This window comes from Panulirus ornatus, chromosome 29, assembly GCF_036320965.1.
Source record: "Panulirus ornatus isolate Po-2019 chromosome 29, ASM3632096v1, whole genome shotgun sequence".
In the NCBI taxonomy this organism is placed as follows: domain Eukaryota; kingdom Metazoa; phylum Arthropoda; class Malacostraca; order Decapoda; family Palinuridae; genus Panulirus; species Panulirus ornatus.
Genome location: NC_092252.1, coordinates 8672370 through 8697090, shown reverse-complemented (window position 1 = coordinate 8697090; position 24721 = coordinate 8672370). Strand labels below are relative to the sequence as shown.

The 24721-nt window shown below is 37.4% G+C and overlaps 1 protein-coding gene across 1 annotated transcript; it reads left to right on the top strand.

Moving 5' to 3' along the window:
* The first annotated feature begins 8510 nt into the window (after window positions 1-8510).
* On the top strand, window positions 8511-22956 carry LOC139758063 (uncharacterized). The gene is made up of 6 exons (XM_071679129.1): window positions 8511-8801; window positions 15914-16295; window positions 16536-16709; window positions 17429-17639; window positions 19761-19879; window positions 22742-22956. Exons 1-6 carry the CDS (start codon window positions 8684-8686, stop codon window positions 22926-22928), a joined length of 1191 nt encoding a protein of 396 aa, XP_071535230.1. The 5' UTR covers window positions 8511-8683; the 3' UTR covers window positions 22929-22956.
* Window positions 22957-24721: the final 1765 nt, after the last annotated feature.

Sequence of the window (24721 nt, the reverse complement as noted above, 5' to 3'; positions counted from 1 at the left end):
GAATATGGCTAGATATGTTAAATGTTTAAATGTTGATATAGATGTATAGACAGTTTAACCGGAATGTATGATAAAGTATCATTAAACTATTTATATGAGAAAAGGGAGAGAAGAGAAGATTTAAGATGAGTGGTTAGAATCATGTTGAGATTTTGATAAGGGTGAGTTGAAAAAATGGAAACTGTCCAGTCCAAGGACTGCTCGAAAATACTTTCTGAGGCATGAGATACTGGATGCTTAGACTGTTGTGTAGACCCAAATCTTCAATGATTTTTATGTACAGATAATTCTGCTTGTGGCAAAACCATATTGATATTATTCTTGACTATTTGCCCACCACCAGCCTTCCTTGATGGTAGGCATTATGTAATATGACTTTAAGATTGAAAAGTGCATATGCCTCGTTATGACTGATGAACTCTGCATATTCCTCTTTATGGTTGATAAACTGTGCATATGCCTGTTTATGATTGATTATTTGTGTATATTCTAAAGTTTTTCCTAATTTTGAATTATAATTGTATAAAATATAGTTTCTCAGGTTGTGATTGTACTGTACTTCCTATTGAATATGGTATATTATATGGCTGATGCAGTCAAGATGAATTATTGTAATAGAGTTATAAGGAGATGTAGCAGTCTTGCTTTAAAAAACAACCAGAATTGCCCAGAGAGAAATATGTGTGATTTGATAAATTTTCCATTGTGATTCATACAGCACAATGCATAGAATCTGAACAAAGGCCTTTAAACTGCTAGAAACATTTTGCATCAGCAGTTTTCCTGTAAATGCCCACCATTTGATGGCTGATTTTTATGTTGCATACTAAAGGTATTTTGTGACTGGTTGATACATAATTATAGTATTTAGTAAGTTGTAATGATGATGCATTCCTCTTCTAAGTGGGATGATGAATTATTTCTGATATTTTCTCAGGCAGATATAAGAAGTAAAGAATTGGGCATGGATGATGATTTGGTTTGAGAAAATTGTACATTTTGAAAAATGTTTGTGAATGTCATCGTAACATCAAGAGATAGAATTTTGGTATTGGTGTAAGTTTACCCAGAATTTCTTCATTGTGTGTGCTCAATCTATGGTTCATCCTAGTTTGTCACATTTTATTAGGTCTCAACCAAAGACTTAACAAAATACATTTGGGTGCCATACATACTTTGTGTACAGTTTTTCCTTGCAGAAAAATGCTGAATATAATCATTATTTTGATAGAATTAGTAACATTACAAAGATATGAATATTTTTCCATTAATTTTTACTCTGTTATTACCTGTCTATATCATAATGTTGTAAACTTTGAAAAATCTGCCACGTTACCAAAGAATGGACTATTAGAAGTATATTAAACTTTTCCCTCTAGGTGAAGATAGTGAAAAGATTTGATTGTCAGAATAAAAATGATTAAAAGAAAAAGTGTTAATGCCATGTTGCTTCTTACATAACTGATGCTTAGACCTTATCACCATCTGTGGCTCACATTTCTACAGTTTGCAAAGTATGTTGTCTTTGCTTTTAATTTTCTCAACTTTCAAATTTTCATATGACATTTAATGTTTTTCTGAATCCCTAATACATTTTCATATCCTCCTATCAAGTCTTTTGATTAAAATTTAGCATTAAAGGATTTTTGTACTTGCAGCAACCATATTTGTTTTCTAGGTAGATTGGTTATTCCAAATATCCAGTGTATGATTACCTTGAGCCATGTAGGATTCTTAAGATTTATTTTCATCATTTCCGTCAATTACACAAATTGTTCATCCCTCTTTGATGAACAGCAAGCATATTTTTCATGTATTTATGTTCATTTACATAAAACATCAAACACTAACATTTTTAAGATACAACTACAAATTGCAGTTAAGAATTTAATTCAGATTTCATCATATTTAGAGATACCAATGGAAAGCAAATTACTCTAAAAATAAATTCAACCTTTTTTTTGGGAGAATCTTTCACTTAATTATATCGATTAGTACTCAGATGATAAGAATACTGTGAATGGTACTGTACCTATAGGATTAAAGTTTGGTGTTGAGTTGCTGAATTTTGGTTTCAGCCATCACATTTGATTTTGGAGTGTTTTTTTTTTGTTTGAAGATAATTTGATTTAGCCTTTTAATGTTTAGGGAAATGCTCTGTGTTCCCTACGAAACTGATATATAAATCCTTTAAATTCTAAAGGTGTAGATGAAAATAATATCACAATTTACCTAAATATTTCATACTGTGCATTAAATTTAGTTCCCAGCATTTTGTAAATAAACCATTCAATATCATGTTCATTACATGTACTTGAGTCAAGCAATAAACTTAATCCAGTGCTACCAGTAGAAATGGCTGCTTCAGAATAATACTTTTTCTTCAGATTCAGAATTTGTTGATTGTCGGCAGGAAAGTGTATACAAGAGGAGATTCGATTAGAGTAGATTTTACAGTACACCAAGCTGTTGTGCTATCATAAGAAGTATGTGACATTCTTGTATGTGGGACATCAATTAGTTTGGATGACCTGAGCTCTGCCTAATACATCAATATTTGATATGCAAAGGAGTCTGTCATACTTCTCTTCAACTTGTGGAATAAGTAGTCACTGTGATTGGTAAGAGGATCTTGCTTCATTGATTGCTAAGTTATATGGAATGTTTTTCAATTAATCCCTCAGCTTTGTGAGGTGGCTTCATATCTGATAGTTATTCTTGTAAATGGCGAATTCTTCATTGGTCATGGAAGCTTGCATAATAAGTAATATTTCTGGTTTTTCAAAACACTTGATTGGAATCCTCTTGTAGTACTGTTTATAAGTATGGTGCTTGACTATAGTCCCCCATAAATACGGCCATTAATGTACAATTTCATACAATATGTAAATTATTTTGTAAATTAAACTTTAATGTGTAGATAATTCATAAATTTTTTTATGAGATTAAATCTAAACATTTTGTAGTATTACAGACATTTCCAGATTTGGGTGATGTAAAAATATATATGTAATTAATCATCTCATGTACATTAATAATTGATAAGAGTGACTGAATTTACAAAGTGTGTGTGTGTGTGCGTGTGCAGGACTCATATTTTATATACTGTATACAGTTGCTACAGATGTAAAACCCAGATATGAATATATTGTAGATAAACCATTTCTTATAAGTGAGTTTGTTCTTCACCCTTGCTTTAATTCATATAGGTGATATTACTAACTATAATTACTTCTGTATCAGTAATGTGACTGCATTTTCTTTACTTTTAGAATAGGATGATGCTCACCATTGTAAGCAAAAACTATTATTGAAACAGTATGTCAATTGTAGCTTCTAATTTTATTTATTGGTAACTTATGATTACAGAGGAATGGTTCCGTTTAAGAGGAATGGTTCAGTTTAGGCTATAACCTGACTGTTACTGATTTTAGAATATTCATGGAATTCACAACACTTGGTTTAGTCACCAAAACCTAAACTTTGATAATACTGTTCTGGGGACAGTTTCTCACAGCATTTGGTGTTGAACAGTAAGAGCCATCCTGTGCAAAGAACCCATCCCAAACAACAGTGTATTGGATTTGACATGCAGTTTTGCTATTCATGATCAGAACTTCTTAAATAGTCATTTCGATCATTACAGTTTTTGATACGTTAAGATGCAGTGTGTTATGGTGGTGAGCAGAGTAATGGCCACCACTAAGAGTGATAATTATGTATGCACTATATTAAGCTGAATTCCCTGGAAGTCACTGAATATCAAGAACAAGAAATTGATGATGACCATGAGAGATATGGCAACATTAGAATGGCTAGATATCAAAATGAGTTGTTCTCTGGTCTACTTTTGATGCCCACATTATATTGAACCCACCATTTGTAAGAGCTATTGCTCTGGTGTGTAGGGGTTTAACACTCGTGCATAATCCCATGGCATCATAATAGATTCCTAACATTATCTCGTATTGCCAAAATTCGATGTGTCAGTATTATGTCAGCTTTGGTATAGATGGTGTGGGGCTCCTACATCACTTTGGTGGTTGGAACTTCCCTTAGTTTTATGCCAACCTCTATTATGTTACCATAAATATATCATTGATACTTGCAAAATTGTATGGAAAATTTCCTCATTTATGTATTTTTTCTGCACAGTTCTCTTTATTATGTAGAAATACTCTGTGGAAACATTAGGTAGAGGCCTCTAGAATCACTGCACAAGTGTTGCCCTGTGCTGGCGGCCTGTTAAGGGTGAAGCACTAGACTAAAAAGCAGCACCAGTTATGGGCACTTTTGCTGTGACCATCCCCTTGAGGAAATTCCTGGAGAGAACAAAGATTGCTGAACAGCCTTAGAAGCCCCAGTGCTTGGCTTATAAGCCTGAATTTTATAATCCAATCCAATCCCAGAGAGAATGTGCATCATGTAAATATTAAAATGAATGGAGAAAATGGGCAAGGGAATTGAACTGAGTCAGCATGGCTGCCAACTGCTGCTGCTCAAACATAGATATTTCACTTTCACTTGAAATATTGTGGAAACTATTATTATAATACTTTTTTCCACAGTTGTCTTCTTAAGCTGTTATTTAACTTGTGAATGATCAGTCATTTGCATGTTAAAAAAAAAAAAAAAAGAGAGAGAATACACAGAAGTGCAGTAAGGCAATACAGCTGCTAACCAGCTTAAGAGGCCCATGCATAAGATATGTATGAAGGAAAAGTTAACATTCACTCATGAATGTTTTAATATGTTTCCTTCAAAATGCTAATGTTGGCACTCACTGGATGCAATATACTTCCAAGTCTTGGATATAATATGCATTGGAATAGTGGTCATGATGGTTGGGAGCAAAAGTTGGTTGATTGATTGCTAAGGAAAAAAAATGGCCTTAACTATGTTTCGATCATCCATGTTAGAGGAATGGTGTACACTGAAATCACCTGCCTAGAGAATTACAGCAGGTGGATGTGGAGAGACAAATGCTTCATGGTAGGTAGTCAAACAGTTGACTTGTACATAAAGGAATTAGTATAAAATATACAAAATATACCAACAAAGTTGTAGAAGGCACAGAAATTTTAATCTAGATACCTACAAAGTTAGGAGACTCAAGATACACATGCAAGCAATGGGATTTTTTTGTATTACAGTAGGTGCAAATGCTACCATTAAGAGTAGAAAAAATGGTCTAGATATAAGATTGAGATCTGATATTGTAGAAGGGAGACAGCTTTGGACATATGGGCTTGAGAGAGATCAGGGGAAGAATTGGAAAGATATTGCTATATAGAGCAAAGGTTAAAGACCATAAATGTTGCAGAAATTGATAGAGAAAGAGCCAGGTGTGGGAGCTGTGTCTGGAAGAGTGGAGCAGGTCCCAGCTGCATGATGTCATTTAAGGAACCCCAGGGAACCATCTAGCACTTCTCAACTGGCAGTACTATTTCATTTTGGCACCACAGACAATAAAAGATTTACTTTTATGATTTTTTTTTTGTGTGTTGTCAAGAGTTATGTTAAAGATGGAGAGAGGGCAAGTTTGGATTGAATGCCAGCAAATCACATGTGTGATTCAGAAATAGCTAAAAAAAAAAGAAAAAAGCAACAAGGATGAGGTATGTGACAAAAGGTACAGTGTTGCTGTTACCAGTATTTTAGATTACCAGGTGACTATGAATGTGGATGGTGTATGCCTGTCACCTACTGCTAGGTGCCAACTACTACTTGCATTCCAAGTAATGGAGTCTTGATTAGTGTTGCTTAAGATTCCATCTTTAGATGTCATAGATTTATGGTTATGCTTGGATAAAATTGTTTGTGATGGTTTGTGTAATAACCCATTTTTTGACAACCTACTGGAGTAAATTATGCAAACACCGCAAGAAAAATTCTTAAGATGCAGCTTTTATTTTTTTTTCTTGTTACTGTTGATATTTCTCTGTTACAGAAATGTCAAATTTTTTACCATTTTTTTACTAGTACTTTATACCTATTAATTTGTTAACATTTTGGTTATTCATACATTCCTTTTCTACCCACCTCCTTTCCCTTTCCTCTCTCCTCCCATTCCCTCACCATCTTTATTCTTCACCTATACTGTCTCTATTCCTCATCTCAACCCTCCTCCTCCAAATGTTTAATCCCACCTATCTCAGCTCTTCTTTTCCATTTCATAAACTTCTCCATCTTTACTCTTCTTCACTTTCCAGCCCACTTGATGCTCTTTCTCCTCCTTCACAACCTTGTCTTCCCATCATTATTATTTACCTTGCCTTTCTTTAACCTCTCTCCTTGCTATCTATATTTGTTTCCAATCCCAATCATCATCATCTCCGTCCACTACTTCATTCTTCATTTATCATGTCCTGTTTCCTCAGTATTTCATTTTCCATGTTCTTTACTGTATCGTCTTATTCTCTACCCCTCCATCACACTTTTATCCTTTTTATCTCCTCCTCATTACCTTAATGCACTCTCTGTATGGACCTTCCGTCATCCTCGCCCTCACCCTTCATCATTCTCTGTCAGATAATGCTATGTATCCCACTCTTCATTGTCCCACTTTCCATGTTCATCCCTCCCACTTTCAGCACGGTGAGCAATACGGGATAGTTTCGCCGTATGCTGAACCTTCCTAGAGTTACGTTCGCCCTATATATCATTCACCTTCATCTTACTCCCTTATCTATCTTCATCCTAATTTTTGTTTATTGTCATTTTCTACCCGTTCAATCTCCACCTTCCCTTCCTTCAATTTGCATATATTCCTCCACCTTCATGACTTCGCTTTACTCTCTCCTGAGAGTTCCCTTGCTTTTCACCAACCTTTCACTTTCTCACGCACAGCACTCTTTCTCTACTTTATCTCTCTCAGCTTCGGCCATATGTCACATACATGACATTTATAATAAGAAACAGGGTTAATAACAGATGAAGGAAAAGTCTCAGCCAAATAGGAGGAAAAGAGAGCTGTAGGATGAAAGTGGGCAAGTGACCGACGTGTTAGAATACCGCCGCCGGCCTTCCATCAGAATTGTAGTATATTATGCACTTTCATAAGTTGCAAACTATGTTTTTAAGTTAAAATACTCTTTCCTTTATTAATAATAAGCGACACACAACTAATGTTGGTAATGTGCTTAAAATACTTCTGTCTTATTAAAGCATCATTGCAATGGGAATGCAAATCATTTTTTTCTTTAATACAAAGTACGTCTACCTTGTCGAAAGAGAAAATTTTATATTCACAATTGCTTTTACATATGAAAATAAATACAAAAAAAAGAATAGCTGCAGGGACTACCAATAACTTGTAAACAGTTATGCAGATGTGTTGGTGTCTCTCAGAAGCATCAGTGTCGCGGGCCGAAACGTAAGGTGTGTGGGCAGCCGTTCCTAAATCCCAGTTTTTTTTTTTTCCTTTGAGCTCGTGTTGAGGGCAAAACCTGTTATTTGGCTGTCAATTGACCATGTTTATGTGTGTTGCCTCAATGCATGTGGTGTGGTAATCTGACTTTTTGTGATGGTTATTGTGCCGTGTTTATTCTTGAGTCTGGTAATGTATTCGATGCGGTAATGTATTTGTGAGGACGTAATTTTACTTGGTATGAGTTAGTGTTTTATCGTTTACAGCCTTTATGAAATAGTAATACTATGCATATTGTATTGATATTTATCAACATTTCATTGTGCTTTGTGTATTATTTTTTCCCCTCTTTCCTCGTTCGCGAAACTTTGTCGTGTCGTATTTCGTTTTGGTATTTGGTATTTATCGGCTATGTGTTTTAGATGCCATTTATAGTGTTATTGTTGTTATCTTTAAAATGAGATAAGTGCAACGTGCTATGGATGATTGTGGTTTGTGTGATATTTACTGGGTGAATTTAATAATGCGTTCTTTTTGTTGGCTTTTTCATGCATAGATATTTGAATGTGCAATTTGTGTTGCTGTGTAAGTTATTGATGTATACATGTGTTAATGTCTGTACTGATGCTTATTGTCTGCATCAGTACTCTTTTTATTTTGTCTCATCGGTTTTGTGCTTCTTCTCCTTTCCTCCTTTTGGAAAAGCAAAAAACTGAAGGGGAGGTTTTCCAGTTACCCTCTCCCTTTCATTGTAGTCGCCTTCTACGACACGCTGGGAATACGTGGGAAGTTCTCTTTCCCCTATCTATGTATATATATATATATATATATATATATATATATATATATATATATATATATATGTATATATGTATATATATGTTCAGTGTACACAGGATTTTAAAAAACGATCTTACTATAACCACTGAGATATAATAATGGGTGGGAAGCATTATTATTTAAACAAGTCGGTGTGTTGAATATGATGGTTAGTTTGAAGATGTGATACATTCAGGTTTCGCATTTCGAGTAGATTTAAGAAAAAAAATCCCCAAGAGAAGACGGACCATATCCTGAATACCGTGAGGTACCATATCCTGAAAACCGTGAGGTACCTTGAGGACTGAGCCATGGCAGTGTTTGTTTACCTTTGGTGATGAATATGGCGGTGCTGACGGTGTTCAAATTTAATAACTTCCCCTTTCCGGGGAGAACTGTTTTCGAATTTAATACTAATCTTTTTTGGAAAGAACTTTCTTCCGTGAGGTGAACAATGGTGATAATGAAGATATTTGTTGATGTATTTCTGGCCAGATGGTGATGTTTAGATGGCTTCGTCTTGTAGAACCAGGAAAGGTGGTGTGGACAGCGGTCATGGTGACCCTCCTTCACATGTGCATTTTCTGGTTGTCACCTGGCAAGCTTATTGAAGGTATGTTATTTCCAGTCTCTTGAACATCATTCTTACCTATCAGAAAAATAAGAGTGACTGTGAATTAGAATAGGTAATTGGGTACATGTTTGTCTAGTTCATTAGTAGATGAGAAAGTTTGTCTCAGTCACAGAAGTTATTAAGATTTGGTGTACAGAAACATAGAAGAATGAATTTATATTTAAAATGTAAGACAAAAAAAGTTAGGGGAAGAATGGATGCAATAGCACTAGGCTCCTCATGGTTATTTGTTTATCTCTGTAACAGTGATATTGGTGGAGCAAGCATGTATTTTTATTATTGCATAATACAGGTAATTTTGATTATTGCATAATACATAGATTGGTGTTCTCGTGTGCCGTATTACATGGGCATACATACACGTTTATACATGTCTAAACACGTGCACACATTCTCACACAAAAATGTATATATTTCATCCTCTCTCTCGCTCCTTCAGTCATTGCTCATCTTCATAGGCATAACTTGACCCTAGGTCTACCCATTTTAGACATCTAGAATACTACCCAAGTAACTCAATGGCTTCGTTTGTGCATTAGAGTTTAAGGGCTTTTTCTATACTTAAGTGTAGAATCAGCATATTCTGTAATCAGTGGGATGACCACTGAGAAAAATTTACTTGTGAGCCAGATAAGTGCCAGAGTTATGAAACGATTTTTTTTACAAACATTACTGTAAATGCTTTGAGTGTAAGTAAAATAAAGGGATGTAAGTGATAAGGTTTTGAATGGTAATACATGGTTCATAAACTTAGGATATGCAAAGGAAGAACATTTTTTTAGCAGTCTAGAGGTAAGAGTTAGGGTTACATAAGATTCCACCTTAGTCAGTATCAAAATAAAGATCTTAAGACTTTTTAAGAATTTATGAGAAGAGTTTTTGACAACTAAAATGGAAGGGGAATATGATTCCATGATGAAATATAAACGTTCATGGTTCTTTGAGATATATGATTGATATCTTTTTTCATTGAATCTGACTTCCATGGTGTTATGGTTAGCCTTCCTTACTGTGATGCATTCACTGGCCACTCAAGTTTGAGTGCATAGGTTTAAAATTAGGTTGTGGCGGCTGTTCTTTCACCGCTTGGGGTTGGTCGATAAAATAGGTACCTTGCTAAGGTTAGGTTTATATATATATATATATATATATATATATATATATATATATATATATATATATATATATATATATATATATATATATATATATAAGTAGTGGTGATGTGAGAAGGAGATGGAGTGAGTATTTTGAAGGTTTGTTGAATGTGTTTCATGATGGGTGGCAGATATAGGGTGTTTTGGTCGAGGTGGTGTGCAAAGTGAGAGGGTTAGGGGAAATGGTTTGGTAAACAGAGAAGAGGTAGTAAAAGCTTTGCGGAAGATGAAAGTCGGCAAGGCATTGGGTTTGGATGGTATTGCAGTGGAATTTATTAAAAAAGGGGGTGACTGTATTGTTGACTGTATGGTGAGGTGCCTGAGGAGTGGCGGAATGCTTGCATAGTGCCATTGTACAAAGGCAAAGGGGATAACAGTGAGTACTCAAATTACAGAGGTATAAGTATGTTGAGTATTCCTGGTAAATTATATGGGAGGGTATTGATTGAGAGGGTGAAGGCATGTACAGAGCATCAGATTGGGGAAGAGCAGTGTGGTTTCAGAAGTGGTAGAGGATGTGTGGATCAGGTGTTTGCTTAGAAGAATGTATGTGAGCAATACTTAGAAAAGCAAATGGATTTGTATGTAGTATTTATGGATCTGGAGAAGGCATATGATAGAGTTGAAATGCTCTGTGGAAGGTATTAAGGATATATGGTGTGGGAGGCAAGTTGTTAGAAGCAGTGAAAAGTTTTTATCGAGGATGTAAGGCATGTGTACGTGTAGGAAGAGAGGAAAGTGATTGGTTCTCAGTGAATGTAGGTTTGCAGCAGGGGTGTGTGATGTCTCCATGGTTGTTTAATTTGTTTATGGATGGGGTTATTAGGGAGGTGAATACAAGAGTTTTGGAAAGAGGGACAAGTGTGCAGTCTGTTGTGGATGAGAGAGCTTGGGAAGTGAGTCAGTTGTTGTTCGCTGATGATACAGCGCTGGTGGCTGATTCATGTGAGAAACTGCAGAAGTTGGTGACTGAGTTTGGTAAAGTGTGTGACAGAAGAAAGTTGAGAGTAAATGTGAATAAGAGTAAGGTTATTAGGTACAGTAGGGTTGAGGGTCAAGTAAATTGGGAGGTAAGTTTGAATTAAATGGATTGGTTCAGGGCATGTGAAGCGTCTGGGGTAAACCATGGAAAGCTCTGTGGGGCCTGGATGTGGAAAGGGAGCTGTGGTTTCGGGCATTATTACATGACAGCTAGAGACTGAGTGTGAACGAATGGGGCCTTTGTTGTCTTTTCCTAGCGCTACCTCGCACACATGAGGGGGGGAGGGGGATGTTATTCCATGTGTGGCGAGGTGGCGATGGGAGTAAATAAAGGCAGACAGTATGAATTATGTACATGTGTATATATGTATATGTGTGTGTGTGTGTATATATATATGTGTACATTGAGATGTATAGGTATGTATATTTGCGTGTGTGGACGTGTATGTATATACATGTATATGGGGGTGGGTTGGGCCATTTCTTTCATCTGTTTCCTTGCGCTACCTCGCAAATGTGGGAGACAGCGACAAAGCAAAATATATGAAAATAATGAATAAGTTTGAATGGAGAAAAACTGGAGGAAGTGAAGTGTTTTAGATATCTGGGAGTGGATTTGGCAGCACATGGAACCATGGAAGCGGAAGTGAATCATAGGGTGGGGGAGGGGGTGAAAATTCTGGGAGCCTTGAAGAATGTGTGGAAGTTGAAATCATTACCTCGGAAAGCAAAAATGGGTACGTTTGAAGGAATAGTGGTTCCAACAATGTTGTATGGTTGCGAGGCGTGGGCTATGGATAGAGTTGTGCGCAGGAGGGTGGATGTGCTGGAAATGAGATGTTTGAGGACAATATGTGGCGTAAGGTGGTTTGATCGAGTAAGTAATAATAGGGTAAGAGAGATGTGTGGTAATAAAAAGAGTCTGGTTGAGAGAGCAGAAGATTGTGTTTTGAAATGGTTTGGTCACATGGAGGGAATGAGTGAGGAAAGATTGACCAAGAGGATATATGTGTCAGAGGTGGAGGGAACGAGGAGAAGTGGGAGACCAAATTGGAGGAGGAAAGATGGAGTGAAAAAGATCTTGAGTGATCGGGGCCTGAACACGCAGGAGGGTGAAAGGCATGCAAGGAATGGAGTGAATTGGAATGATGTGGTATACTGGGGTCGACGTGCTGTCAATGGATTGAAGCAGGGCATGTGAAGCGTCTGGGGTAAACCATGGAAAGTTCTGTGGGGCCTGGATGTGGAAAGGGAGCTGTGGTTTCGGTGCATTATTACATGACAGCTAGAGACTGAGTGTGAACGAATGTGGCCTTTGTTGTTTTTTCCTAGCGCTACCTCGCTCACATGAGGGGGGAGGGGGTTGTTATTCCATGTGTGGCAAGGTGGCGATGGGAATGAATAAAGGCAGACAGTATGAATTATGTCATGTGTATATATGTATATGTCTGTGTGTGTATATATATGTATACATTGAGATGTATAGGTATGTATATATGCGTGTGTGGACGTGTATGTATATACATGTGTATGGGGGTGGGTTGGGCCATTCTTTCGTCTGTTTCCTTGCGCTGCCTCACTAACGTGGGAGACAGCGACAAAGCAAAATAAATAGATAAATATATGTTTGTGTACCGGGGTCGACGTGCTGTCAGTGGATTGAACCAAGGCATGTGAAGCATCTGGGGTAAACCATGGAAAGTTCTGTGGGGCCTGGATGTGGAAAGGGAGCTGTGGTTTGACAGCTAGAGACTGAGTGTGAACGAATGGGGCCTTTGTTGTCTTTTCCTAGCGCTACCTCGCACACATGAGGGGGGGGGGAGGTTGTTATTTCATGTGGGCGAGGTGGCGATGGGAATGAATAAAGGCAGACAGTATGAATTATGTACATGTGCATATATGTATATGTCTGTGTGTGTATATATATGTATATGTTGAGATGTATAGGTATGTATATTTGTGTGTGTGGACGTGTATGTATATACATGTGTATGTGGATGGGTTGGGCCATTCTTTCGTCTGTTTCCTTGCGCTACCTCACTAACGCGGGAGACAGCGACAAAGCAATATAAATAAATGATAAATAAATAATGTTTGTGTGTGTGTGTGTGTGAGAAGAGGGAGTGAGTATTTTGAAGGTTTGTTGAACGTGTTAGATGATAGAGTGTCAGATACAGGGTGTTTTGGTCGAGTTGGTGTGGGAAGTGAGAGGGTCAGGGAGAATGGTTTGGTAAACAGAGAGGAGGTAGTGAAAGCTTTGTGGGCGAAAGATGAAAGCCGGCAAGGCGGCGGGTTTGGATGGTATTGCAGTGGAATGTATCAAGAAAGTGGGTGTCTGTGTTGTTGACTGGTTGGTAAGGATATTTGATGTATGTATGGCTCATGGTGAAGTACCTGAGGATTGGCGGATTGCATGCATAGTGCCATTGTACAAAGCCAAAGAGGATAAAGGTGAGTATTCAAATTACAGAGGTATAAGTTTGTCAAGTATTCCTGGGAAATTATATGGGAGGGTATTGATTGAGAGGGTGAAGGCATGTACAGAGCATCAGACTGGGGAAGAGCAGTGTGGTTTCAGAAGTGGTATAGGATGTGTGGATCAGGTGTTTGCTATGAAGAATGTATGTGAGAAATACTTAGAAAAGCAAATGGATTTGTATGTAGCATTTATGGATCTGGAGAAGGCATATGATAGAGTTGGTAGAGATGCTCTGTGAAAGGTATTAAGAGTATATGATGTGGGAGGCAAGTTTCTAGAAGCAGTGAAAAGTTTTTATTGAGAGGGGCAAGTATGCAGTCTCTATTGTGGATGAGAGGGCTTTGGAAGTGAGTCATTTGTTGTTCATTGATGATACAGCACTGGTGGCTGATTCGGGTGAGAAACTGCAGAAGCTGGTGACTGAGTTTGGTAAAGTGTGTGGAAGAAGAAAGCTGAAAGTAAATGTGAATAAGAGCAAGGTTATTAGGCACAGTAGGGTTGAGGGACAAGTCAGTTGGGAGGTAAGTTTGAATGGATAAAAACTGGAGGAAGTGAAGTGTTTTAGATATCTGGGAGTGGATTTAACAGCGGATGGTACCATGGAACCGGAAGTGAGTCACAGAGTGGGGGAGGGGGCGAAGATTCTGGGAGCATTGAAAAATGTGTGGAAGGCGAGAACATTATTTTGGAAAGCAAAAATGGGTATGTTTGAAGGATTAATGGTTCCAACAATGTTATATGGTTGCGAGGCGTGGGCTGTAGATAGTGTTGTGCAGAGGAGGGTGGATGTGTTGGAAATGAGATGTTTGAGGACAATATGTAGTGTGAGGTGGTTTGATCGAGTAAGTAATGAAAGGGTAAGAGAGATGTGTGGAAATAAAAAGAGCATGGTTGAGAGAGCAGAAGAGGGTGTTTTGAAATGGTTTGGGCACATGGAGAGAATGAGTGAGGAAAGATTGACAAAGAGGATATACGTGTCAGAGGTGGAGGGAACGAGGAGAAGTAGGAGACCAAATTGGAGATGGAAGGATGGAGTGAATAAGATTTTGAGCCCTGAACATGCAGGAGGGTGAAAGGCGTGCAAGGAATAGAGTGCATTGGAACGATGTGGTATACTGGGGTCGACGTGCTGTCAGTGGATTGAACCAGGGCATGTGAAGTGTCTGGGGGTAAACCATGGAAAGTTTTGTGGGGCCCAGATGTGGAAAGGGAGGTGTGGTTTTGGTGCATTGCACATGACGGCTAGAGACTGAGTGTGAACAAATGTGGCCTTTGTTGTCTTTTCCTAGCACTACCTCGTGCATGTTGGGGGGAGGGGGGTGCCATTTCATGTGTGGCGGGGTTTTGACGGGAATGGCTGAGGGCAGCAAGTATGAATATGTACATGTGTATATATGTATTTGTCTGTGTATGTATTTGTATGTGTACATTAAAATGCATATGTGTGTGTGTGGGCGTGTATGTATATACATGTGTATGTGGGTGGGTTGGGCCATTCTTTCGTTTGTTTCCTTGTGCTACCTTGCTAAAGTGGGAGACAGTGACAAAGTATAATAAATAGAATAAAAAAGATATATAAATATCTATCGTTTATTTTGTTATACTTTGTCGCTGTCTCCCGCGTTAGCAAGGTAGCGCAAGGAAATAGACGAAAGAATGGCCCAACCCACCCACATACACATGTGTATATAAATACACGCTCACACACTCACATATACATACCTATGAGAAACCAACATATTTACTATATTTATCCTTGGGAATCATCAGTCTCAATTGTAGTGTAAAAGAAACAATCTTGAAAGAGAAAAACTAATGCAATAGATCACTAAGCAGAATTTTACAGGACCTGAAGCTTATCTGCTAAGGATGGACTGCATCTCAATAAAGTTTAGAAATATTGCTCTAGGAATTGGGTTATTGAACACTGGAAACAACTGTCTGCTAATTTCACATATGTCAAGATATACTTAAATTTGTTCAAAAAGATCCGAAATGTACAGTTACTATTTCCATTTTGTTATTTATCATTAAGTAGAAATAAAGTGAGATACTAATATTTCCAGTAGAGAACCACAGTACAAGTCAGTATATGTCTTTTTGCTTTTCTTTTCTTTCTGAATTTGTTATTCTTTCTATCCTTGATTTTGTATCCCTTTCTTTCCCTACCTCTTCTCCCTGCTATCCTCCTTGTCACTATTATTACTTATTACTCTAAACATTGCATACTTCCTTTTTTCCTCCTCTCTTGTCTATGCACTTCATTCCCTCTTTTCCCCTTTCATTTTATTTATTTATTTATCTATTTACTTTTTTTTTTTTTTTTACACCATGCCTTCCCTTCATGACATCCCATCCTCTTTTTGTTTAGATTTCTTATCATTTACAACGAAAGGGATTTTTTTTTATATATTTCCATTGAGTTGCATATCGTATGAAAAATGTAGCAACAAAATTCTTGATTTTCTTCACAGTGTCCCCCACTACACTCAGCTACCACCTCATTCCTCTTGGATCTATGTCATTCTTTGCGGAAGAACTACAGCCCATGATAATTGCAAGAAATGACACTGGGGATAAATTGAGTCTTTATTCTGCCCCAGTAGATATTGTTCAGTCAAAAAAGATAGCCAACCTCTTTATGAACAAGAGCCCACACAGAATGCATAATTTCCAGGGTAAACAGGCAGGTGGTTTATACACATACTTTCATAACTCATACCACAGAAGCGAAGAAGTACAGTTAAGAGAAACTTTGGAGGAACTCTTGGATATGCTATCAGTGCCAACTTACCACTGCAAGAAGTTACTCAGGATGGGAGGATTCTATTGTAATCATAAACCAGATGGAGAAAAGTGAGTGAGGCTCTTGTTTCAAGTGATTATTGTAGAGGTAACCTTATACATGATGTTGAAGTGTTACTTGAGACATTATGTTTTCTGAATATGATATTGTCATAGTCTTTTTTTCCACTGCATTTATTTTGGGTTTGATATAGTTTGATATTACAAATTAATTTGAATTATTTTCTCTGTGGGTAATGGGTTAGCCCTCATCTTCAGTGCTAGGAATGCTAATCATTGAAATTACTGCAGGCATGTGTGTCACGATCCAAACCTATACCCTGATAATGATTACTGTATGGTGTACTCGTTTGGTGTGGGTCACGATTTCACATTTGACATGCAGATTGACAAGTTTGGTTGTCAAGTATTTGCCTTTGACAGTGACCTCTACCATTCTCACTACCCTACTTACATCACAGAGAGGTGAGACTGCTTTTATGTTAATAAGCACAGATATCCATTATGTTTATCCTTATGTGTACAAATTTTTATGATAATTGCACGTAAAGGCTGTACAAGGCACTGATATACGATGTAAGATTTATATAATGAACATGAATATAGCTATCCTCCATATGATGATTGGGTTACATTCCACCAAAACCTGTTGTTGCAGGAAATGCTGTGTAATGAGTAAATTTAGACCCATCTTTTGATGAAGGTTACGTTCCTGAGTGCTAATTGTGCCTAACTTTTAAACTTTGGAATACACATGCAATGGCTTAGCATAAAAAATAGTACTGCCATACATCTGTTAATTCAAATGTTATGATAGGGGGTTAAGGTGATTGGTGGAGTAATGGTGTTTGAGGGAGAGAGAGGAGCAATAGGGTTGTCTTTTTCCCCCCTATATTATCTGATCCACCAGTTGTTTTAACTGGAGGTGGAGGAGGAAAATTTTGCCATGGCCTTTTGGAAAATATATAGTCATCTGTGTGGCATGCCTCTTTTTTTATCTTTATAAGGTCCCTATAACAATCTGAAGCATATGTAAGCACTCAATGGAACATTATAATCATCATCATCATCATCATCATCTTTCAGTGTTAGTTTCTCGTTAATGAGGTAGCTCTCATTAAAAGAAATTATGAAATTACATGAAAAAATCTTCCCTAGATGATTTTTTTCAAACTTTTCTTCAGATTAACTTTCTACAAGGTGCGAGTGGGAACATACTTCTTGAAAGCAACTCAGTACCAGTTACATGACATGGCAGCTGGACCATTTGTTGTTGAATACTGGCCCATTCCTGCCATAATGGCTAAACTAGGCCACACTCACCACCAGCTTCACTATCTGAAACTGGACATTGAGGGTGATGAGTGGACAGTGCTTGAGAAGTCATTGTTTCAGGTGAGAAATTAGGAATACAAGAGTGTAAGAAAATAAATTCTAGATTGATGTAGGTAAAACTGAAAGTGGATGGAGAGAGAGGGGTGATTATTGGTACCTATGTACCTTTTCAGGAAAAGAAAGATCATGAGAGACAAGTGTTTTGGGAGCAGCTGAGTGAGTGTGTCAACGGCTGTGATGCATGAGTCCTGGTTTTAGCGATGGGGGATTTAAATGCGAAGGTGAGTAATGTGGCAGTTGAGGGTATGGTTGGTGTTCATGGGGATTTCAGTGTTGTAAATGGAAATGGTTAAGTGCTTGTGGATTTGTGTGCTGAGAAAAGGATGTGATTGGAAATACCTAGTTTAAAAAGAGAGATACTCATAAATATATGTATGTGAGTGAGAGAGATGGTCAAAGGGAATTATTGGATTACATGTTAATTGATAGGCATGCAAAAGAGAGACTTTTGGATGTGAATATGCTGAGAGGGTCAGCTGGAGGGATGTCTGATCACTATCTGGTGGAGGTGAAGGTGGTGATTTGTAGAGGTTTTCATAAAAGGAAAGAGAATGTTGGGTAGAAGAGAGTAGTGTGAGGAAATACCTTGAGAGATTGAGTGTAGAATGGCAAAAAGTGACAGCAAATGATGTGAAGGGAGTGGGTGAGGAATAGGATATATTTATGGAAGCAGTGATGGCTTGCACAAAAGATGCATATAGCATTGAGAAAGGTGGGAGTTGGGCAGATTGGAAAAGGTAGTGAGTGGTAGGATGAAGAAGTAAAGCTGTTAGTGAAAGAGAGAAGAGAGGCTTTTGGACAATACTTGGAGGGAAGTAGTGCAAATGACTGGTAGATGTATAAAGAAAGCAGTTGGAGGTCAAGAGAAAGGTGCAAGGGTTGAAAAAGAGGGCAAATGAAAGTAGGGGTGAGAGAGTATCATTAAATTTTAGGGAGGATAAAAATATGTTTTGGAAGTAGGTAAATAACATATGTAAGACAAGAGAACAAATGGGAAAATCATTGAAGCGGGCAGTAGGGTAAGTAATAACAGGTAGTGATGAAGTGAGAAGGATGTGGAGTGAGTATATTGAAGGTTTGTTGAATATGTTTGATGATAGAGTGGCAGATATAGGGTGTTTTGGTTGGGGTGGTGTGTGAAGTGAGAGGGTCAGGGAGAGGCATGGCTATAGATAAGGTAGTAAGGTTGTGCGGAGGAGGGTAGATATGTTGGAAATGAAATGTTTGAGGATATTATGTGATGTGAGGTGGTTTGATCGAGTAAGTAATGAAATGGTGAGAGAGATGTATGGAAATAAAAAGAGTGTGGTTGAGAGAGCAGAAGAGGGTGTGTTTAAATGGTTTGGACATATGATGAGAATGAGTGAGGAAAGATTGACAAAGAGGATATATGTGTCATAGGTGAAGGGAACAAGGAGAAGCGGGAGACCAAATTGGAGATGGAAGGATGGAGTGAAAAAGATTTTGAGCGATTGGGGCCTGAACATACAGGAGGGTGTGAGGTGTGCAAGGAATAGAGTGAATTTGAACGATGTGGTATACCAGAGTCGACTTTCTGTCAGTGGACTGAACCTGGGCATTTGAAGTGTCTGGGGTAAACCATGGAAAGGTGTGTGGGGCCTGGATGTGGATAGGGAGCTGTGGTTTTGGTGCATTACACATGACAACTAGAGACTGAGTGTAAATGAATGTGGCCTTTTTTGTCTGTTTCCTGGTGCTACCTCGCTGAAGCGGGGGGTGTTGATGCCATGTCCTGTGGGGCGGGGTAGTGACAGGTATGAATGAAGGCGAACAGATATGAATATGTACATTTGTATATATGTGTGTCTGTGTTACTTTTGTGACCAATTCTTCACAGAATTTATACTTAAGTACTAATTAAGTAGAAAAGACCTGTGTAACACCTCATCACACAGCATTTAGCTTCAAAGAGTGAAGTGAAATTAAACTTAAGCAGTGCAATTAATGGTTTTGACAGACAGTGCATTATTTTCTTCCTCTGCACTTTTTTGTTTTCCAAGATTTGATATGGACTGATAATATCCGTAAGCCTATGATCGAACAACACTGGTGTAAAGCACAGATCATAGATTTCATCACTGACCCTTCACATGTTTGCAGACTGATATTTTGGAAGGAACACAACAGCTGGCCCTTGAGGTGCACCTTGATGATCTTCGTCATGGAGGTGGATATCTTAGCTTGCACTCCCTGCTTACTTGTGTTGCTAGGTACCTTAGGTGAGTTTTTATAATTAATTTTTGGATCAGTCTTTGGCATAAAGCTTTGTAAACAATCTATTACTTTTTACTACATCTTGTTCAAAGTGATGATCTGGGAAACAAAACCAAATGTGTAAACACAAATGAAAGGACAGTAGCCTATATGACTCAAACTGTATAAAGGGTGTGGAAACAGCTCTGTAACATGGATATGTACCTCAAAATGACATTTTTCTAAGTGGACATACAGTATTTAGTTTTAACCTTTTTGACAGTATAAGCTTTGTAGATGGCTGTAGTTCATTTGCAAGCCAGTTGCACTATCTTTACAACATCCTTCCTAAATCACTTGAGCATTTGTTGGTAACAATGTTAGTGACATCTTTGCTGGCTTGATATGAAATAGTAAAAAAGCCCTTGCATTGTTTTCAAATAGATATATTTTTTGTCTCCAATATAATTCAATGTTTTTTTATTTTCATCCGTCTGCTTATATCTCTGATACCCATTCCCTTTGGGAACCCTCTCAAGAGGATGGCCATGGCAAAAAAATTCTCCAATAACTATTGAACTCTAGTGTCACTTCTCAGCCTTTAATGCCTCACCTTTGACAGGCCATAGGCAAAGGGCAACTTTGTCGCAGTGTTTTCAGTGACCTATTTCTACCTAATGACCCTGCCAAATGTTCCAACATTGTACCTAATGCTCCCAGCTAATGTTCCTACCCACCACTTCTACCTAATGTTTGTACCTAATGCTCTGCTCCTCTCTAATATTCTTACCTACTCCTGTTTATTGCTCCTACTCTTTTGCCAAAAGGATGGATTAGTACATAGTGCTTACTGCAGGAAAATCTAGAGTTACTAAGAATGAGTTGTGTGAGTTAAGTGTTGTCAAGCATTTTGTGTGACAAGGAGAGATTATATCTTTGTAAACATTATGTCACCATCCCACATATGGGTGAGACAGGAAAAAAAAAGTTACCTGGGTATCCAGGTGGGTAGTATGTTTAATATACTTATCTGGTTGGTGGCTGCCTTTCAATTATAACTTACAAATTCATTTATAGTGAAGTAACAAAGTGGTTGCTTTGATCAGAGACAACTCATTCTTTGATCACTCTGGTGATTCAGAAAACTGTAGGTTGTAACTCTGTTACTGAATTCAAAGGAATCTGAAATGTGTTGAAAATGAAAAACATTCATTGCATTTATAATAGCAAACCATTTTCACTATTGTAAAGTATTGTCCATGATAGGATTTCTGGCTTGTTGTTTAAGAGCATTACTAGTGCATGGTTTGATGATGCTATCCATGCCTGTATCTATTAATGGAACCAATATATTTCAAACATTTTGTGTCATGACACAGTTGAAAAAATTACTTATCCCTGCAACACTCCATAAAAATATAGATTGATTAGCCTGTTCACCAAATTAAGTTAAATTGTGTGAACCTGTTAATTTCATGTCATAATTAGAGTATTAGATTGAACTTTAATGACTTACCTGCAATGAGTTGGCCTGCGAGCTATTCAGTTCTCATTTCAGTCTTGATCATAAGATGAAATTACTACACTTATTAGCCGATATGTTGAATCTGTTCCTTTCTCTCATTTTTAACTTTGTCCAAGTAAGCTGTTTTATATAGTAGCTTCAACTAAATGCAGACCTTACTTAACAGTAGATATTTTTTGAAAACACTGAACCAAAATGTCGACAAATTTGATTACTTGTCATTTATTTTTCATTGTGTTGCAGGTAAGCTGCTGCAACACATTTTCATTTTCAAACATTATGTATACCTTCAACATACATTCAGAATTTTCAAAAATAAGAGGATCTTCTGACGTGTTTTTTTTGATATTCTCAAAAGTCTTATTCTATAGAAAGCAATGAAAACTGTGAGAGTGTGTCAACCTTGGGACCTGGCCATTGCTGGACCTCAGAAAATGCCAGAAAACAGAAATTGACTACAAAGTGATAAACATATGAGGACCCGATCTCATAGTACCTACACAAAGTCATTATAGAAGTTCCTATATCTAATTTTTTTAGTAACTCCGCCTTGTTAAGCACAGATGATGATTTATGCTTATTAGGTCTAGCACCATGTTGGGTGACTTCTTGAAGGGCTAAAATACAGCTTAATATAAGAAATGAACAGGACTGTTTATTAGCTTGGCCTTCAAAATACTTTGCTTCAAGTCCACAGCTGACATTAATTACACCTCGATGGTTATAAATAATATTTACAGGTATTTCTTTTTGAATTATCTGTTTGCTTTTCTACTGTTGCCACACTAATCACTAGGTTTCTGATCTCTTTCACTCTCACAGACAACCATGAAAGTTAGCGTTTGTATGTCTTTGTACTTTTTTCATATAGTCTTTGTAAATATGAATAAGAACTAGATTCTTGTTTTTAAAAGAGATGGGCATTGCAATGTAATGTCAGTGATAAAGGGGTAAAGTTCTAGTTTTATTTAGATACTTAGGAATGATGGAAGGTAAGGATGCCATGGGCAATACAAAAGCAATGTTGGAAGTAGTTATGTTAGGGAAAAGAACAAGATGCATGTTAAGAACTCTAGGAAGTGGTAACGATTAGTATGTAGTATACAAGAAGCTTCCACAGTAAAGTTTCTTTTTGTTTTTATCCCACCTCTTAATGTATGGGTGTGAAAACATGGATTTCATAAGACTAGATGTCAATAATATATGAATTGTAAAGATGGTTAACTTGCGCGTTTCTTCTATAACTAGAGTTAGGAAAATAACTTTAGAATGAGGATGTTGGAACAATATGTAATAGGGAGAAATTATTGGGATGATTTCTTGTGGCACTTTCCCTCAACACCACTCTTGTTTCTCTCCCCAGGATACTACATGGTCTTAACTCTCGTGGGTTCCTTTTGGCTCATTGGGAGCCAAACTATAAAGGATCAGAACTGACCACTCTTGCTGGCCTAACCTTCCATGTTTTCTCTGAAACACTCTGGGTCAATCCAGGGTACCAGCGACGCAGGAATAATCCTACAAAAGGACAACCACCTCCACAGCTGTGACGAAATTTTTCTGTATCGTCTTGTTAAGGTGAGAGTCAAATAATTGATTACACATAAGGTATACCAGTCAGACAGGAAAATAGGATGAAGTAATGATATGAACTAGAGACCAGTCAAATAGGAAAATGGTATGAAGTAATGATATGAACTAGAGAGTGAATTATGTCTCCGCAGTTACTGAGTGACTTTATCAGAGTATGCAGTATAGGAGCAAGAGGAAGAGTAAAGATGGTAATTCAGAATATGCCATACTGTGTTAACAGTATCAGGATTATTCACATATGGTTAGATGGGCAGAAAACTGGATGTATCTAAGCCCCACCTCCAAGGTTTCATTTAAGGATAAAAGCCCTAACTAACCATAAGCCTTAAATGAAACAATAAAATGGCACAGGTAACAAAGAAAAAGGTTAGAGAATACTCTAAGTTTTTTAGAGGAAGTGGAATTGTATTTCAGAGACACAAAGTGGGGAGAAAGAAGCATTTCAGTGACCCACATTTGACAGTGGCTATACAGTATTGATGTGTTGCAGTGGTTGAGTTTTAACTGATCCTGGAGATGGCAGAAGTAAACAAGTAGCCATATGTTGAGAAGAAACCAAGGTTATATTTGTTGAAGAGAAAGCCAACCATTTGGTTTTGGGACAATGGTTCGAGTCAAGATTTGAGGTCAGATTAAGAGTTTTGTTTGATTGCAACAGATTTGATGCTGTTGAGTATATAGATCTAGCTAGAGCAACCTTAGATATGAAAGCAGTAGTACATACAAGGAGAAAGCTGTCATCTATAAAACTGGAGTAACTGCTCAGAAGAGAAGCATCTTCTTCACTAGAACACAAATCTTTGATATTTAGAGGAAGACGTAGCTATTTGTGTAATGTAGGATTTTCAAGATAGATCATATATTAGTAAAAAGTACTAAATATCTTAATCATCCTTTTTAAAGTTACCTTTTCATTACAGAAAAACATCACTTCAATGGGCCTCAATTCAGCGGACTTTGGGAATGACAGACGCTGTCCACTAATCCTGAGAAAGTCATCAGTTTTGAAATGGGACTCGTTCCATTTTGTGCGTGAGCCAACTGACAGCGTCCTTCTCAAACCTCTTGACATCAACATTGTCAATACTGCATATGTTTTGCTTTCATATCAGTGTTTGTTTTTGTATTATGAGCATATGAAGTGAACAAAATTAAGCAGCCATGGCCCCTAAAGATAATGGTGTGAAAAGAGAATCTGAGTGCTGTGCAATAACTAAAGTTAATTGAGAAGCTAAAGTCTGTTGTATCAGTTGCATTTGTGTGCAAGTAAGGAATATGGGATGAAGAAACGTTGTCATAATTTTAAGGAAAAGGAAAAGACTTAAAGCATTTCATTAAAATTTAGTGTTGATGCTTCAACCATTGGTTCATCAGTTAGTTGCAGAAAGCATATGAAAGTTGCTTTGGAAAACAACAAGAGTAAGCTGTATGCAAATGATCTGTACAGCAACATTCTAGTGGACTAAACATTCATGGTATTGAACTTTACTCCGCTGTTAATATGTAGCGAAGCGTATGAAAATTAACTTCAAGGCTTTGGGTCTGGTATTTCCATAAATGCCATGGTGTAGTGAATAAAAAGACATGACAAAGCTTTAATTGCACTGCCAGAAGATTCGAGCATATTGAAATATATTTCAATGTGGTCATTAGGAAAGAAGAGCTGACTTTGACAAATTTGCAATTGTGTTGAGACACTGTTTTGGTCTTCAAACCCTAGAAAACACTGGTCTATTGAGATGAACAATTG

Coding starts and splice junctions, on each gene's coding strand:
- LOC139758063 (XM_071679129.1), top strand. CDS start 8,684: ATGGTGATGTTTAGATGGCTTCGTCTTGTAGAACCAGGAAAGGTGGTG. Junction 16,710..17,428: donor CCTACTTACATCACAGAGAG/GTGAGACTGCTT, acceptor ACTTTTCTTCAG/ATTAACTTTCTACAAGGTGC. Junction 17,640..19,760: donor TTGAGAAGTCATTGTTTCAG/GTGAGAAATTAG, acceptor ACATGTTTGCAG/ACTGATATTTTGGAAGGAAC.